This window comes from Solanum lycopersicum, chromosome 6 (assembly GCF_036512215.1).
Source record: "Solanum lycopersicum chromosome 6, SLM_r2.1".
Lineage (NCBI taxonomy): Eukaryota > Viridiplantae > Streptophyta > Magnoliopsida > Solanales > Solanaceae > Solanum > Solanum lycopersicum.
In genome coordinates, this window is record NC_090805.1 from 39,666,475 (window position 1) to 39,683,871 (window position 17,397).

A 17,397-nucleotide genomic window follows, 5' to 3' on the forward strand; every position below is an offset into this window, starting at 1 on the left:
ATCCTTCAGGCATCATGCATAGTGGCAATTGCCATATGCTTCCATTCTATTTGCCTACTGCCTGCACATTTTCCCTTTACACAGTAGGATATTATTCTGATAGCTGGGCGCAACTCTCATTGTGCAACAGTGTCAGAGTCGCTATCCACAAACGATAAATAAAAAAAACGAAAGAGAGCTTTCACTTTTCAGTTTCTCCATTTTGTTGCATTAATGGAGAACGGGAACAGTGTCTCCGGTGATAAGCCGATGGTGATGGTGACCAACGATGACGGAATTAATGCACCTGGTTTGAGAGCTATTGTTCGTGCCCTCGTCTCCACCAATCTCTTCCATGTCCTCGTTTTTGCTCCTGACTCGTACTGCTCTTCTCTTTTATTACTAACCTGTATATTCAATGAGCTTAATTTGTCTCTCTGTTTTATCTGCAATTAGAATTGTAAATGGATTTTGTGATGAAAAATTGAGTTTAATTTGGCCCTGACTCAATCCGAGAAGTTAAACTGTGAGGATTTTCCAATACATATCTGATATACTATACTTAAGCATCCATCACCTATTATATTCTATCATATGTTTAAGAACTTCCAATAGAAGCTTTCTGATATTCCTTATGCTTCGATTTATTTCCGTCTTCCAGTGAAAGATCAGCTGCTAGTCATTGTGTTTCATGGCAACGCGTGGTTACGGTTAAGAAAGTTGATGTCCCTGGCGCCACAGCTTTTGCAGTTTCTGGTTAGTTTTGGTGTTACATAATTTGCGAATTGAGAACTGCTTAGATTTGCATTCTTAATTCTATCTTTGATTTTTCTAGTGTTATGTTAATCGTTTTAATTTATTAATTCGAATCAATATACATCTCTGAGTACTGTTTTAATTGGCTTTTATCAATAACATAACTGTCTATCTATATGATATTGGTGGTTTGATATTTTCAATGCTTTAAAATCTCAAATTTATTCGGTCTTCTTGCGGTGGAAAAATGGTTAAAAGATATGCACAAGCTAATTTGATTTCTTCTGTACTTACTTATGGTTAAAAGATCTGCACAAGCTAATTTGATTTCTTCTGTACTTACTTTCTTTCAAATCACTTCTTCTTTTGGTTCAATAGTACTTCAATATATTCTATTGCCATTTTGATAGAGTAAAATAACAACCTAATATCTTTTGTTGTATTATCTAATGTAAGTTTCAAAACTATTCAGATCCTACTGAGTACTGACCCTCCATAAGCCAGAAGCACTATGTTGTCCTAAATTAAGGAAAAGAACAATTGCCTCTAATGTCTCTTAAAGGTTGTTACCACGCATAGCTTTAAGAAATTGTAGTATGTTGTGCTTGTAAGTTGTATCTATTCATATTCCCGCAAACTGATGCGATTTGGACTGATTATCTTACACTATCCTACTACTGGAAAATGAAAAATTGAGAACAGAAGTTCTAATATTGAATTTCAATCTCGTAAATTAAACATAAGCAAGTGATATCTTCTAATTCGAACACCAGTCAGTTTGATTCAGACTTTTTACAGTTCCCTTAGCGACAAACTGTTATCAGACTTCAGTTATAACCTAAATGATAATTGTGCTCTTTTCTCTTTTTCACTCACACAAACACTCTGGTTTCATTTGGCAGGAACTCCAGCAGACTCAACTTCCCTAGGGATCTCCAAAAAGATATTTCCTTCAGTACCTAATCTGGTAGCTTTGGAGACTAATGCTCGGCTTATATATTGATTTAGCATGTAGCTTCACTTATCACATATTTGTGTATGAACTACATATGATCTTCATTAACTTCATGTACATATATTCTGTTCCATTTTTATGAAAAAAATACACTTTGGACATACAAGCACAAAACAAACATCTTCTTTTGGGTTGTTTCGTTCCTTTTAGTTGTACTTGCAGCCAGTATATACATGCTATTTCCTCATAGAGCTTGTCACAATACAGTATGTTAACTCTCATCAATTTATGCTTGCAGGTTGTCAGTGGAATTAATTTAGGCTGCAATTGTGGTTATGACATGTAAGTAAATATCTCTGTTGAGAAAATATCTCTATTGAGCCTTTAGATCCTTTCTGTGAAATGCTTAATTGATACCCTCCTTCAATTTCCTTATTTTCTTTTTATTAGTTGTGCAATTTGTATTAGTTATAGTTAGTTATTTGACCAATTTTCACATTTTTAACCTTGCACCACTTAGGTATTCATGATACATTATAGAAAACACTGTCTTATGTACTTTCAAATGCTACACTAGAGTACTTTTTACTTCTTTCTGGTAGGACTTTGGCCAGAGTATTAAGTTTATCCTTTCTTGGTTATTATTTCCCGAACTTCACTTAAGTGGTGAGAGACTGCTATTTTTATTGTTCGTACCCGTGTAAATTTTATCTAATATTGGAAATGCAGTGTTTATTCAGGGACAGTGGGTGGTGCACGAGAGGCTTTCTTCCATGGAATTCCTTCCGTCGCTGTATCATATGACTGCTATAATATGTAAAGTTAATCATCCTACCAATTAGTTTAAAATAGTTCTGTTAATCCTTTTTCATTGATTTAACCTCCTATCAACTTCAGGGTTGGTCGAAAACTCGATGTTGATGATTTTACGTTGTGTGCTGAAGCTTCCATACCCATCATCACTGCTATGATGGCTGAGATCAAGAATAAGACTTATCCTCAGAATTGCTTTCTGAATATAAATGTACCACGAGAAGTTGCCAACAACAAGGTAAGCGGTGGGATTTTTGTGATCATTGCCTTTTAGTTATAAACGGACATAAAACCTGATCTCACAATTTAGATGTGGCATCTTGTCCTGATATCATGATTGTCTATTGATTCCTTCAGTAGTGGGTGTTTTCACTTGCATATATTTCTTTGCTTCCTCTTTTAACATATTTTCCTGGGACGTCCTTGCATAACATTGATCGGAGGATCATATTTGTTTATAGGCTTCTCTATTTGCTTAAATTGATGTACCACTTTTCTTCTTTTCTTTTTGCCTTTCTGCCTTTCCTTCCACCAACATCTCGAATTCAGAAAGATGAGCTAACGGATGCCTATGATACCATGATTCGGAGCATTTAACCAGACACATTATTTAAGATAGTTTTGATTGTCATGAATATTATGTTATTTACTTCAGTAAACCTTTAATAAGCAGCAAATTCAAATTTTGCTTCGATAACTCTTCAATGAGCTTTAGGACTTGATTGGATCTTGTTCTTGACATTCTAAGAGTAGCTTCAATCAATGCATTACAAGCCTAACTGGACTACCATGGCATTTTAGTTTTTTCTGTATAGCTACTTGCTCGCCCAAGTCGAATTTGACATAAATTCTAGCATATGCTAATCCAAGTTGAGTTTGAAGTGAGCTCTAGTAGTTGATGAACGCTAAATTTGTATTCAAGAATGATATTGACTGATTGAACAACTTCAGGTAGGAGAAATATGAAACTTAAATTCAGCAGATAAGGACAGGAAAACTGACAAAAACTTAAAGTTGAATATGCAGGCTCTTTGTGACATTTTTTTGTCGTTATTCCTGATACTTCCAAAGTTAAGTACATTTCTGTCGTTGACGTAGAAGGCTGCATGTTTAGAATATGTTTCCCTGCTTGATTTAGAGATTCTCACTTTGTTGGATATAATGTTAGCATTATATGCCTAATAGATACTATGTACACCAACAAGAGATGTTTGATTGTTGTACTCCTAGGGCTATCGGCTGACTAAGCAGGGGAACTGTTTTTACAAAATGGGATGGACACAAGTTACTTCTGAAGCACAAGAAGGTACAACATCACAAACAAAAGTAATGGAGATAAAACCACCAGAAAATACAGAAGTATGTACAGAAGAGAGCGCATTAAGCAACAAAGAAGAACATCTAGTGTTTAAGTTAGACGTGAGATCTCTTTCTGTTAATTTGTGTTGCTTATTCTACATACTGCCCCCTCCTTCTAGCTCCTTTTTTTCTATTTATCTACTGAATAAATGCAATTGTATGTTAATTTCTAGACTGCAGAACCACCAGCAGTGGATAATGACGATACTGATTACTCATCCCTTCAAGCAGGATATGTATGTAAAACTCTGTAATTATGTAATGAAATTGAAATTCTAACAGACATGAACATTGACATTCCACTTTCTTTTGATGACAGATTAGTGTTACTCCCCTTTCCGCCTTATCTCCTGCAGAGATAGATAGTGTTGCATTCTTCAAAAAATGGCTTTCTGGTGTCTGCGAGCACTCTTTGATTAGGAGTGAGTTATCCATTTGACTACTGACTGTACTTTCTGTTCGAAGATTAATGCTTCAAATGTTTCGACTATATTGTCAAAAAAATTTGAGTCATCATGAAGCACAAATTTATTATATTGATCTCAATACAACATCCTACTCATATAGACTTTTGGATGGATGCATTGAGTGTAATCTTGATCTCGAATTTTTCCTCCATTTTTTCTTAAGCACTTGGTGTATCCTGCAACTGCAATACTGCTGTTTTTTAAGTGGCATTGGCTAAAACATCCTATTAAATTTGCTTCCCTTTTCTCATCTTCAGCTTTTAACGTATGAAAATTGCATTTAGCAAATGCTACAACTCGTGTTTGATTTTAGTTTATCTATTAAACTAAAAATTTGATGCATATTTTTTTAGAATATCTTTATAATCGTGTAAATTAATTTTGTTATTTGCTTCATTTGATGGTATTATATAAAGAAGAAGTGATGCAACTTCGGTAATATTCACAATTTACAAAAAATTTATGTCTATTAATAATGATTACAACTTAAATTTCATGTTCAAACAAAATTTTAAATTTTGATGTCAGCAGACTTGACTAAAGAATTCTTACATTAACAAAAGAGAGATGATTATAATTATATTGGGGTGTTTGACACACTTCTTATAGGGGTAAAACTTATCCGCACCGTGTGTTTACATCAAACAATACGTGCATATCATGTATTTCATTAAATCACATAATAATGAAAATTGTATTGGCTTGGTGTAAATACTGGATGCGGATACGTTTTTTCCCTGTTTATAGAGTTAAGTAGGTAATTTGATCGCGCGATTATAAATAATAATTGCATTGCATTTGTAATTAATTTTTAAATTAATATCCATACATAAAAAATAATGGGAAAATAGATTCTTAAAAAAAATAGCAGTATTCCAAAATGAATTTGATTATTTGTTATAATCACATAACTTAAGAACCTATAATGAATGAATTATTCACGAAAACCATGATCTCTTTAATCAACATTAAAAGGAAAATAAAAAAAATTAGAATATATATACAAAGACATTTCGTAATATAAAGAAACATTTTAGTTGCATAGATTATAAGTGAGAAATTTCATATCTATGTAAAAATAGATAATATGTAAGTTTATACATAGTACTTTTAAGTTATAAAATTCAATATAGAATATCAAAAATCTTGGAGTTGAGTACAATAAATATTTTTTGTACAATCATTATACGTACTATATGCGTATATGTTCAATATAACCAGAGATAATAATTTTGTAGAAACATGAAAACAGAGTTTAAAACATGTACTAAAAAATAACAATTAATATCATAGATATAAATTAATTAGTGTAAAAAAATTATATCAGGATATATAAAAATAGAATGAAATAGAAAGAAAAAAATTGAATCCACTGAATGCACAATGTCCCCTTGAGAAAACTATTCCCCTCAATATCAGAGATTTAAAGAATTACGTCCTTTGAGGATGGAACGATATTATTCACCAACTTATTGATACAAAAATAATGGTGATAGTAAGTCACTCAATAGGAGCAAAGTACACTAATATTTAATTTTGTGAAAGTAGAAGAAGAAGATTATAATTTTTGTTGTTTTAAAATAAGAGAAGATCCCTATATTTATATACAACAAAGGGTAGTGTGAACAACTATTTATTGTGTCTTAACAGAATGGTTACAACTATTTGGTAAAGTTGCAACCCTTCGAAAAGTTCACAACATTTCATAAAAGTCACAACTTTTCATAAAGTCACAACTTTTCATAAAGTCACAACCCTTCATCAAAGTTGTAACTTTTCATAAAAATCGCAACTCTTCATCAAAGTCGTAACTTTTCATAAAAGTCACAACTATTCATTAAAGTTGCAACTATTCATTAAAGTCACAACTTTGCATAAAAATCACAATTTTTTTGAAAGAGGATGACTAATTCTGAAATTATATAAATTTTTTTAAAAAAATTCTTACTTTTGGTAACACCACTTAGGCGGGATTAGAATTCTCTTTTATATAAATATATGATATATGATTAATCATACTAATTAAATAGTCATTTGATAATTTAAAACTAAATATAATCCGCGTTGTATTTGAAAAAACCCATTAGAGAATGATAACTTGGGGAAAAATTAATTAATAACCTTCTTGGATTTCAAAATTTTCATTCAAGTAATTTGCTATTTGCATTCCTAATATATGTACCTCTTTTTTGTAACTTGCATATTATTTTTTTATATTTACTGATTTATATCCTTCTCTCCTTAATTTTTTTGCAAAATCAGAAATATCTCCTTTTTCAATTATTTACAAAGAATTTTTTTAAAAAAATTACATATAAAGAAAAATTAAAACAATGATGTAAATTAAAGATAAAAGCAATACTAAATCCAAGTAATTTGCCACTTTTTTTCTAATTATATTTTCTTAGAGGTGAATAAAATATGAATAGCAAACTGCAAATTGTCGAATCAGAAAAAAAATGGACTAGTGATTTAGTTTGACTTGATTTCATATTGATAAAAGTCCAACAATACTTTGAGATGATTTGATTTTAATTAAAGAAAGCCAATTTATTTTATGCATAATTTCTTTATTATAATATAATTTATATATGTATCTTTAATTTTTTTCAGATTCTTTTTTGGTTTTATATCTCAATGTACGTGTATGAAAGGAAAGACCAACTCAATCAATTACGTTATTCATAGAAAGTAATTTATTTATATAATTACTATATGTTTAAATATTAATAAATATAATAACTACTTAATTTTTTTCTCTATTGTTGTAAAAAATTGAAAATTACAGGTGTATGCAGACTGCTTTTGTCATTTTTCATAGAATTTATTTTCCTTGGAATAGACTAATTTTCTAATCACACTTATTTCATTTGCACTTATAAACAAAGCAATCACTTTTTATTCTAGAGAATTTTTTTTTCTTTCTATTTTTAATAATAATCCACATTCCACAAAATTTTTTATCCTCGTGGAAAGTTAAATATCTTGAATTATTTATGAAAAGAAAAGGCTTGTGCACTCTCTGCTAAATAATTCAAGTGATATCCCTTTATAATGTATGGCCAAATAAAGCATCAGCATACTTTATTCAAGATACCACTTTTCATTAGGATAAAAAATTGGCAATACCCAAATCACAATTATTAAATCAGAAGTTACATCGATCAAAAAGTTAAAAGATTCTTACACGATGTTTGGATTGGATTAAAAGTTAATTAAATATATTTTTAAATTAGTTGTAAATTTTTAAAGGTGTTTGATAAATATAAAAATATAACTCAAAATAAATAAAAGAAAAACTTAAAATAAATTAGAAAAAGTTTGACAAGTTTAAAAATGACTCAAAATAATTTAAAATAAGTCAAAAACTCAAAAGTAAATATCTTAAAATAAGTCAAAAATAAAAAACAGATATATTTCTACTTTTTATTTTTTGACTTAATAGTCATTTCAATTTAACTATTTATTTTTTACATGAAAATCACTTTTTAAAAAAAGTCTATTTGAACAGGCTAATTATTTATAAAATAATTTTTAGATTTATTTTATGAATAAAAATAAAAATTCTCTTTTAAATAATATAAAATATATTATAAAGGACCTGCAAAATTTCAACACGCCCCTTAAAAATAAGCAAAATGTCAAATCATCAAAATTTGTCACTCCTTAAAAATCAGCAAAAAAGTTGAGTTATCAAAAATTAAGCAAAAAATTAGGTCATCAGAGTTGGTAAGCAACTAACTACTCTTTGTATCTTTGTAATAATGAGATTGCTTCACTGTTCGAAGGTCATGAGCGAAACAAAAAGAAAAAATTATGCAAGCAAAGTAAAGTCGGATAGGACCTTAGTATTCATCAGTTTGATCGATTTTTTTTTAAAAAAAGTATAATTTATTGAAATATCGTTCTATTAAAAGGTAATTATATTATTTCTTTATACTTTTTTTAAATTACAAAAATTCCTTAATATTTATAAATTTTGACTATATCAGTTAACATTCGCATACATAGCCGAGGAATATTATCCAAAAAGAAATAGAATCTGATTATATAAGAGAGGAATGTATCCGAGATGTGTATATATATATATGTATGCTAGAGAGAGTGTTGCATTCGGGAGGAGATTTTTAAATTTTTATTAAATTATAAAAAATTAAAAAAGAGTACGATAAAATAAAATGTATATTTAAATAATTTTTTCGATTAAAAAAAGTAACGGTAGAGCAGCTCAATCAATCAGACAAAGATATTTTTTTTCCAACTACTCATACGAATACGTAGGATTTCCACCAATCTGTGTAAACCTTTTCGATCAGTGCCTAGTGGTGGCTTGTTATTACCCAAACAATTCAAAAATTTTGTTTGCATTCAGTTTGAACTCCAAACAATTCAATGGAGAGTAACGGCAGCGAGTGTAAGCCGTCGGTGATGGTCACAAATGACGATGGAATTGATGCTCCCGGCTTGAGATCTCTCGTTCGTGTTCTTGTCTCCTCTAATCTCTTCAATGTCCTCGTTTGTGCTCCCGATTCGTACGGTTTTCTATCTCTCTTGCAATCGACACTAATTTTGCTTCTATTTTACGATTGATTGCTGTACTGGTCTATTTTGAAATTGCTAAATTTTTGGTGTTGTTTTGTTTTTTTTTCACTTCTATAATTTGATTCCCATGGTGAAAACTTATAGGATGACAATAGGATGTTTGGTCATTTATTTTGTATATTGAGAATTTTTTGTTATAGCAAAATAAAGACCTACTTCAGTTTTACAATTTTTACTGCACTCACTCTATCGAGTTGCTCTCTGTTATCTTTGTTGCTATCTCCTTCTTGCCTGCAACTTAAATGATAACCTCTACTTATAGGTTTTAGTGGAGCATGTTTATGGAGTACTATGCTCTAGAATGTTCCTTTTAGAATATTACAACACTAATCCCACATAGTTTCCTTAATTTTTTTTGTACCGATTTGTATCTCTCTCTCAACCTATAGTAATTTAGCTTGTATTTTTGTGAATGTGTACGTTAAGACCAGCTGCCTCTTACTCTTGTTATATTGAAATTGATGGTTCAACTGTGGAAATTCATTAATGATTTGCTTACAAGTTGCAATCATTATGATCATCAACAAACATTTTGAAAACGTTAATTTTATCTGATATTCTCTACAACAACTCTTGATATGAAGTCATAGTTATAGTTTGAAATTAAATATCTGATTTAAATACTCATCAGAAGAAAAAAAGAAAAGACTAGAAGCCTGACATATAAATCAAAGTTCTGGGAAGCTCATTCTCTGCTACTTTACTTCAATGTGCTCCCTTTGTTCTCTAACTGAGAGTCTATCGGAAACAACCTCTCTACCCCACAAAGGTAGGGGATAAGGTTTGTGTGCATATTACCCTCCCCAAACCCCACTTGTTATTGTTGTTGTGCTCCCTTTCTTCTCTCTGGTAATTTGTTGACGTCTAAGACTAATTTTCTTATTCCTATAAATCTCTATTTGGATGTATAATGATTTTTATTGAATTCTTATTCCTGTTCTCCCAGTGAAAAATCAGCTGTTAGCCATTGTGTCTCATGGCAACACCCTCTTTCTGTCAAGAAGGTGGACATCAGTGGAGCAACAGCCTTTGCAGTTTCTGGTTAGTCAGGGTAGTAAATAAGCTAATAAGTTTCATAGTCCGTTTGAATCTCCAATATAGTAGACAACTTTAGTTATTTCCAGGCTCATGGTTCATGTTTTCAGAATTAGCATAGTTGAAGTTTTATCTCCTGTGTTCTGTTCTTTGTTGAATGGTGGCTATTAACGGGCTGTTTGATGGGTTACCACAATGCTTTAAAATCATAGATCATTTCGTACATTTTTGTTGTGAACTTGAAGTTGAACTATTGGGTAGAAAGATCTGGTATTCATGATTCATTTTTCTTTAATGCCATACTATATTAACATGTTGTCATCCGCAAATATATACGAGATTACTTTTGATTTACCAAGATTCTGAATTTTTTCTTCAGTTAATGCAGTTATAAGTTCAAATACCACTTCCAGGTGGGAGTCTTACAATTCTTTTGCTTTACTCTACCAGAAGGATAAAAAAGTGCAAACAACTGTTTTTTACTGATCTTCAACTTACTGGATGAAACATGGGGGATTGACATCTTTTCTTTCGTATGGTGTTGGGGGAGGAAATTGACATCTTTCTACTTTTTGTTGCTCTCCTTTTTTTTGTTCCTTCATATCTTTCTACTTTGAAAAATATAACTGCTTATTATTCAGAATGATACTGCTTGCTCAGCATAACGTTTTTGGGATACTCTCGTAACTTGTTTTCGTAACTCTCTCTCTCTCCCTCATAGTCGTTTTGTTTTCCTTTCGGCAGGAACCCCAGCAGACTCCACTTCCATTGGGCTCTCCAAAGTGCTCTTCCCTTTTGTACCTGATCTGGTAGCGTTTGATAATACTTGACAAATTATTCTGCCTCCCTATGATGTAGTCATATAGCACTTAGCTTCATTCGTCACATATATGTTCGTCAGAAATTTCTATTTTAACAGAGAAAGTTCATTTAGCTCAATATTACATTAAAGGTCACACAGTAAAAACAAAAGCTGGAAGTTTCTTTTAGTTCTTGTTTCCTTCTTCCTTATAACGCAACCGATTTGCTTTTGTTGGGTTCACAAGGTTGAAGGACTTTAACTTTTTAGTTGCTTTGAATCTTTCCATACTACTTGGCTTCAACACTTGTTGCTCAAACTATCTGTCAATACGTGCAGTGTGTGTAGTAAATCAAGAAAATACTTTTTTCAGAAACAAACTGGCTACTGAAACTTCTTTTCCTCTTTTACTATCCTAATTTCTCAAAAAGATGAACATATTTTACTGGTTTCCAGCTAAACAAGAGGAAATAGTATTTTTCCCTGCCATTCATGGTTTCACTAGTGAATTTTACTTAGAGATACAAATAAATGAATGCAAAATACTATTGTAAACAGGGGTAAACCATGAAAATATTGAAGAAAACTTCCGAATATACATAGTGATGTATCTAATATGTGTGAACTAGCTCGCTTACTGGGATGATACTCCTTCAATAAATTAGGAACAAAGGTCTAGTTAAAGAAACAATGGGAGATCAGAATTTTTGTATATCATTTGGTCCTCTATAGCTATGTAGACCCATTTCTGATATTATGATAACTAGCTAACAATTAATTTGCTGATAGGGTTTTTAAATTCTATTGGACCTATTTCTGATACTTAATGCTGCGCCATACTATAGATGTCTAAGTAGCTTGCATTGGAGCTTTTCCTACAGGCTACGTGTGTACTAAAACCTAATATGTGTCATCACATTACACTATGTGTACTTATGTCAATTTCTGCTTGCAGGTTGTCAGTGGTATCAATAAGGGTAGCAATTGCGGTTATCACATGTAAGTAATTATATCTAACCTTTAGATCATCCTAGATGAAGTTGTCAATTATTACCTCTTGTTACGATTTGCAGTATTTCTCTATTCAGCTATTAGTACTAATTTAATAATATCTCAGCAGACTTGCCTTTTTGTATTATAGTAAAACGAGGGGCTGCTTAATGTTAATGGATCCATTTTGGTGATGCAGTGTTTACTCAGGGACAGTGGCTGGTGCGCGAGAGGCTTTCTTCAATGGTGTTCCTTCTGTCTCATTGTCATATGAATGGTATATTACATCACATTATCCTGTCTTGGGGTTAGCACAAAGACAAGTTACTTTATAATTCTTCCTTTTTCAATGTAATTTGTCAACTTCAGGATTGCTGGAAAAAGCAAGGATGATGATTTCGTATTGGCCGCTGAAGCTTGCATGCCAATCATTACAGCTATATCAACTGAGATCAAGAATAATACTTATCCTCAAAATTGCTTTCTTAACATAGACGTACCAGCCGATGTTGCCAATTGCAAGGTAAACCAGCTTTTGTACCATTGCCATAAACATAGACTTTGGAAAGAAGAAATAGGAGATTATTTCAAAATAGTGAAAGGAGTATAGAAGATCTTTTGATTTACCTTATAGATAAAAGATCTTCTTGATTTACCTTATAGAAACCCTAAGATGATTGTACATATTTGTAGTCATTCCACATGTTTGGTTCATGAAAAAAATAAATCAAGCCTGCATGTGAGAAGGCGTGCTGGGACATAATATAATTAAGTGTACTACCTCTAACAACTTAAGCTTTAAGTTTAGATGGACGCACAGTTCAACAGTTGCCAAAATAGATATGCTACTGACTTCAAAAAGACATTCATTGTTATTGATAGGGTTATCGTCTGACGAAGCAAGGCAAGACTATTTTCAAAATGGGATGGAGGCAAGTTGTTTCAGAAGCAGAAGGAGGAAGAATGTTATCCACAATGACAATGGATTCATCAGCTAGTAAAGAGGCATCTGTGGAAGAGAGCACCTTAAGCACAGAAAAAGAACACCTAATATTTAAGAGAGAAGTAATTATCTCTTTTTCTATATAGCACGTATTTGCTAAATTTTCGATTATGCTATCACACAAATGCATTTCATCCCTTGATCTAATCAATGCCTTTTCATATCATTTGTCCTGCTCATGCTACAGAATACTCTTTTCTGGTCTCACTCGCAATACTGGACATCTTACCCTTCATGTTATTTTTCAGCATATTCTCTATGTTAAAGTTCTTTTTCCAGTCTGCTTGTTTTCGGAGGAGAGAGAGGTGAGAGGTTTGAAGCATTTTCTTCTAGGTTTTCTTCTTTGAATCCGTGCACTGTAGATTACACGTGCCTTTTACATGTCTCTCTCTCTCTCTCTCTCTCTCTCCGAACAAAAGGTCTAGAAGAAAAAATCATTTGATGAACAGAATGGGTTGCTAATATACCTAATACATTTGTACAAGGAAAGTCTAGTCTTGATATTTGTATGTTTGAGGTCTTACAGTTTGAATATTATGGGTTCAACTCCTTTTCTGATTAATCTAAATTGCTTCATTGTAATTGTCTTTGTACATTTTTTTTTTTTTTGGTAAAATGTCTACCTACAGCTAATAAATTTATTATGCTATCTTTCCCAGGTTAGGGGAATACACATGGATGAAGGTGATAATGATTACTCTTTCCTTCGACAAGGATATGTATGTACAATTCATTTAACTGATGGAAGTTCTTTGATGACTCTCGCTAATGACTCATCATTAACATGTTATTACCCTTAATTACAGATAACTGTTACACCCCTTGGCACCTTATCTCCTCCACCGATGGATGGAGTTGAATTCTTCGAAGGATGGCTGCCCGGTGTGCACTAGCGTGTCTCTTCGTCTGCTTAATATTTGCTGTAAGTTTCTCCATTTACATAAAACCTATAGATGTACCAATATTGAGGTTCCTTTTCTTAATGTGCGCCTGTTTGAAGCTGAAATATTACGTATATCATTTTGCTCTATTGACTTAAAGGTCATACATATGAGTATGATATTCATGGAGCCTAAATAACTGAAATATTTCTTGCGCGTGTTTGGAGCCATTTCTTTTTCTCATTTCTAGATCAAGATTTTCATGTTCCGTCAGCATCACTGGTTAAAGTATATCCAACTAGAAGAGATTTCCTTCCTTTTACTCGGCTCCATCTTCCTGATAATTTTGTTGTTTGTTTCAGCGGAGGATGCTGCTATAACAAGGCAGTTGCAGCTGATCAGTCCATACATTACATAAGTCTTGCAAATGCTTTTCATTCTTATCTCTATTGTCCTTCCGCAGTTAAATGTTTGTTCTTGTACTCCAAATTTATGAGACCATAATGAACTAGTAGTAATTTTTCTTCGATGCCATTTCTAGTGTAACTGCACTCCCAGATCAAGAAAAGCTGTTTCTTATAATAGCTTCTGCTTTGTTCCTATACTTATTTTAGTTTCAACATAATTGTTGGTCCCTTGTTCCTGGAAGGTTCATCTGACTATATGACAGACTGAAGAAACACAACCAACCCCAAAAAGGTAAAGAAAATCTGTAGATAGAGTAATATCAGCTATAGTTTGCTAACCAAATAATAATCGGATGACGATAATCTCATAATAATTCTGTAGTGTATTTTCATTATTTAACAGCCGTTTGTATCAAACATCTTAAACGAGAACTTTGTGTTGGTTAAAGCTGTTTTGAAGGTAATGCAATTGTAAACATGATAGATTCCATATTTGAGTTTGTCATGATCCAAAACTGGAGGGTTTGTGATTGGCACCCCAAAACTACAAGCTTGGCATTTGCTAAAGATAAAGATAATGGAGTTTCAGCAAAATATGTACCACATGACACACATTTTCATGTATTAACGATAGGAATTAAGCAACTCATAAAGAAAAGATACTTCAACATGTCAATGTAAGCTTCATCAAGAGTGCTTCATATATTATCTGGGGTGTCGAATATACGAGTAAATTGGGCTGAAACTAAAGAGATTAAAATGAAAAATGAATCATGATTCATCCAAATTCATTTTGGATAAATTGACCTAAAAATGGGTTTGAGTCATTACCCATCAATTTAACCTGTTTAATCTCAATATTATTGACATATTGATGTAATTGATAAAAGGAAAAGAGATCAATCAACGCACTAGTTAATACACAAAACTAATGCATACATTATTTTGTCTAATGCTCTTTTGTCAAAACAACCCCCCTAACAATGTTGTGACATGTAGACATTATTGAATGAAACTATAAATCATTACAATTTTAGAATTAAGTTTCACTACAGTTAAGTGAAGTTTAGATTTGGGAGGATGGTGTGTTCGTTTTCTTATTTCTATTTTGTGATGCAAAATAAATACTTACTGCATCTATCTTTACTTGTTCAATATATTAAAATTATTTTTTTATTTATTGTATTTTTGCGGTGTCAAGTCAAACATGAACAAATAAAAAGAGACATGTATGTAATCAATAGGATAGAAATATTTAATAGGATCCATGCTGTATTTGTAGTGTCAAATAAAAGTTACATGCACTACATAATCACAAAACCATTAACAATTACAATATCATAAATTTAAAAAAAAAAAAGAAAAAAAAGTGCACAAACTTAAATATCATACACTTGTTTCCCAGTAAACTTGACTTCAATAGCACTCTTGTTCTTCCCAATTGATCTGAAGTTCTGACCCACTCCTTCACGGCCAGGGTTCACTTTTTCAGGGTACACACCATCTTTGGGATGCAAATATTGCACCTCGCCATTGGGGAAAACCCTGTAAAACTGGTAATTGATCTTGTATTTAGATCTCAACCTTGTACCAAGAGCTAAGCACTGTTCTTTCCTTGCCAATTTCAACAAATTTGGTCCTTGTCTCATTATAGCAGCACCACCTGTTGGCATCTCAAAGATCTGTTCCTTTGGTGATTCCCATGTGATGACGTAGAATTCTTCCACTTGGGCTTTTCGAAGAAGCCCACCCGTGCTGCCACCGAAGATTGGGGAGGGTGTGTTTGGGTCCAATTGAGGTGGGGTAAATCCCGCTGGAGCGGGTTTTTCTTCGGTGGCAGCTGGGGCTTCTTCAGCCATGGCACGGATAGGTCGGGTTACTGAGACGGTGGATTTGAGTTGCTTAGGTGTAGAGAACGATACGAGGGATTGTTTCCATGGAGCGGTGGTGGATTTGGGGACGGAGAGAGGAGGGGTGAAGAGGGAAGCTTGAGTTGCCATAGCCATTATTGAGGAATTGGGGGAAAATTGAGCAATGTATTGTATGTGTGGAGATTGAACAAGATTCATATTTGTTGTTCACATATATGTGGTGGAGATAAGGATATTGGATAAGGGGTATTTACATTTACACCAATTAGAAGGTCTGATTTTGATATGCAATTCTGACCCAAGTACTCACATTTGTTTTCTTTTGCCATGTGTTTGCATGGACCTTTGTTAGTTTTTGGGTGTAATATCTTCCATTTTTAACTTGATTTCAATTCACATTTATATTCGTGTGTACAAATTGACATATAAATTTATATAAAGTTGAACAAGTAGATATATGAGTTTTATGTGGCATAATACACAAAGGATACCACGTAGGACACAAATTACAATTCAGGTTGCAACGTAGGACGCGTGTATCTATTTGTTTAATTTTATACAATTTAAGTGTCTACTTGTAAAAATTTTAAGTTGAAGGACATAAATATAAAAAAGTTAAACTGCATATTTGTGTATTATGCATATATATTAAATGACATATTTGTGTATTATGCATATATTTTAAGCTAACTTCATTTTGTTTAGAAGATACTCCATCCTTCTGCCATTTTTACTTGTTTATTTTGTATTTTACACGGTTTTTTTACTTTGATTGAATGGTTATATACATTATTTCATAATGTATCATACTGTAGTACAGTATATTGCATTATATTATTTTAATAGATTGTATTGTTCTATTCGTAATGTCTCACATTTACAATTGAAATCATAAACTCAAAAGAAAAGCAGGATACATGATAGAGCTACTTTAAAAAGGTAAGCTAAACGATATAATAAGATTATTAAATAATAAGTAAAGACAAACTGAGAAGAAAATGTTAACTTAACGACGATGTAGATATTGAAATTTTGTGTGACACTGTCTATCAAAAGTGTTTTCAATTTAACCTTGGACTCTAGTTCATGTCTATATAAAAAGGTATTATATTTCCTTTAAGAGACATCTCAAATGTTCTATAAATTCATAAAATATTCATAAAGAGATCAAAATCAATCATTTTACTTCGAGAAATATGTCCCTCGCGTCATGGATAAATTTTATGAGAAAGGAATCAAGGGATCAACAGATTTGTACTCACAATCTTAAAGAATAAAATTATGTTTCTCTATATTTTATTAGTGATTGCATTTATTTCCTATCTCTTTAAAACTTGATGCAAACAAACGCGATCATATTAAATCGATCATTACACAAAATAGGATAATTCTTTGTTATCTAGGAATGACTTTTAAGCGATAATACGATAAAATAAAATTTAAATAACAATCAAAATAAATATTGTATTTAAATTAACAA

The 17,397-nt window shown here is 32.0% G+C and overlaps 3 protein-coding genes across 4 annotated transcripts; 2 read left to right on the plus strand and 1 right to left on the minus strand.

Annotated features, from left to right (window-relative positions):
* Positions 1-4,579, plus strand: LOC101261528 (uncharacterized). Of its 2 annotated transcripts, none has more exons than XM_004241004.5 (9): positions 1-359; positions 641-735; positions 1,638-1,702; positions 1,989-2,032; positions 2,420-2,506; positions 2,588-2,741; positions 3,734-3,922; positions 4,036-4,098; positions 4,182-4,579. In XM_004241004.5, exons 1-9 carry the CDS (start codon positions 214-216, stop codon positions 4,299-4,301), a joined length of 963 nt encoding a protein of 320 aa, XP_004241052.1. In that variant the 5' UTR covers positions 1-213; the 3' UTR covers positions 4,302-4,579. The 2 variants fall into 2 exon arrangements, with proteins under 2 accessions (XP_004241052.1, XP_010322260.1); XM_010323958.4 differs by having other exon boundaries at positions 7-359; positions 4,043-4,098.
* A 3,828-nt stretch (positions 4,580-8,407) lies between these two features.
* Positions 8,408-14,223, plus strand: LOC101261826 (uncharacterized). Its single transcript, XM_004241005.4, has 10 exons — positions 8,408-8,861; positions 9,878-9,972; positions 10,711-10,775; positions 11,721-11,764; positions 11,955-12,032; positions 12,125-12,278; positions 12,638-12,820; positions 13,418-13,477; positions 13,565-13,680; positions 14,002-14,223. Exons 1-9 carry the CDS (start codon positions 8,722-8,724, stop codon positions 13,649-13,651), a joined length of 906 nt encoding a protein of 301 aa, XP_004241053.1. The 5' UTR covers positions 8,408-8,721; the 3' UTR covers positions 13,652-13,680; positions 14,002-14,223.
* Positions 14,224-15,281: 1,058 nt separating this feature from the next.
* On the minus strand, positions 15,282-16,093 carry LOC543978 (photosystem I reaction center subunit II, chloroplastic). The gene is given in 1 exon segment (NM_001308951.1): positions 15,282-16,093. A coding segment is annotated over 1 exon segment (627 nt). The 5' UTR covers positions 16,053-16,093; the 3' UTR covers positions 15,282-15,425.
* Between the last annotated feature and the right edge of the window lie 1,304 nt (positions 16,094-17,397).

What these genes read in the sequence shown, in the direction of transcription:
- LOC101261528 (XM_004241004.5), top strand. Translation starts at nt 214, where the DNA reads ATGGAGAACGGGAACAGTGTCTCCGGTGATAAGCCGATGGTGATGGTG. An exon ending in CTCGTTTTTGCTCCTGACTC is followed by an intron (nt 360 to 640) that starts GTACTGCTCTTC and finishes TCCGTCTTCCAG; the next exon opens with TGAAAGATCAGCTGCTAGTC. An exon ending in CATCCCTTCAAGCAGGATAT is followed by an intron (nt 4,099 to 4,181) that starts GTATGTAAAACT and finishes TTTTGATGACAG; the next exon opens with ATTAGTGTTACTCCCCTTTC.
- LOC101261826 (XM_004241005.4), top strand. Translation starts at nt 8,722, where the DNA reads ATGGAGAGTAACGGCAGCGAGTGTAAGCCGTCGGTGATGGTCACAAAT. An exon ending in CTCGTTTGTGCTCCCGATTC is followed by an intron (nt 8,862 to 9,877) that starts GTACGGTTTTCT and finishes CTGTTCTCCCAG; the next exon opens with TGAAAAATCAGCTGTTAGCC. An exon ending in CTTTCCTTCGACAAGGATAT is followed by an intron (nt 13,478 to 13,564) that starts GTATGTACAATT and finishes CCTTAATTACAG; the next exon opens with ATAACTGTTACACCCCTTGG.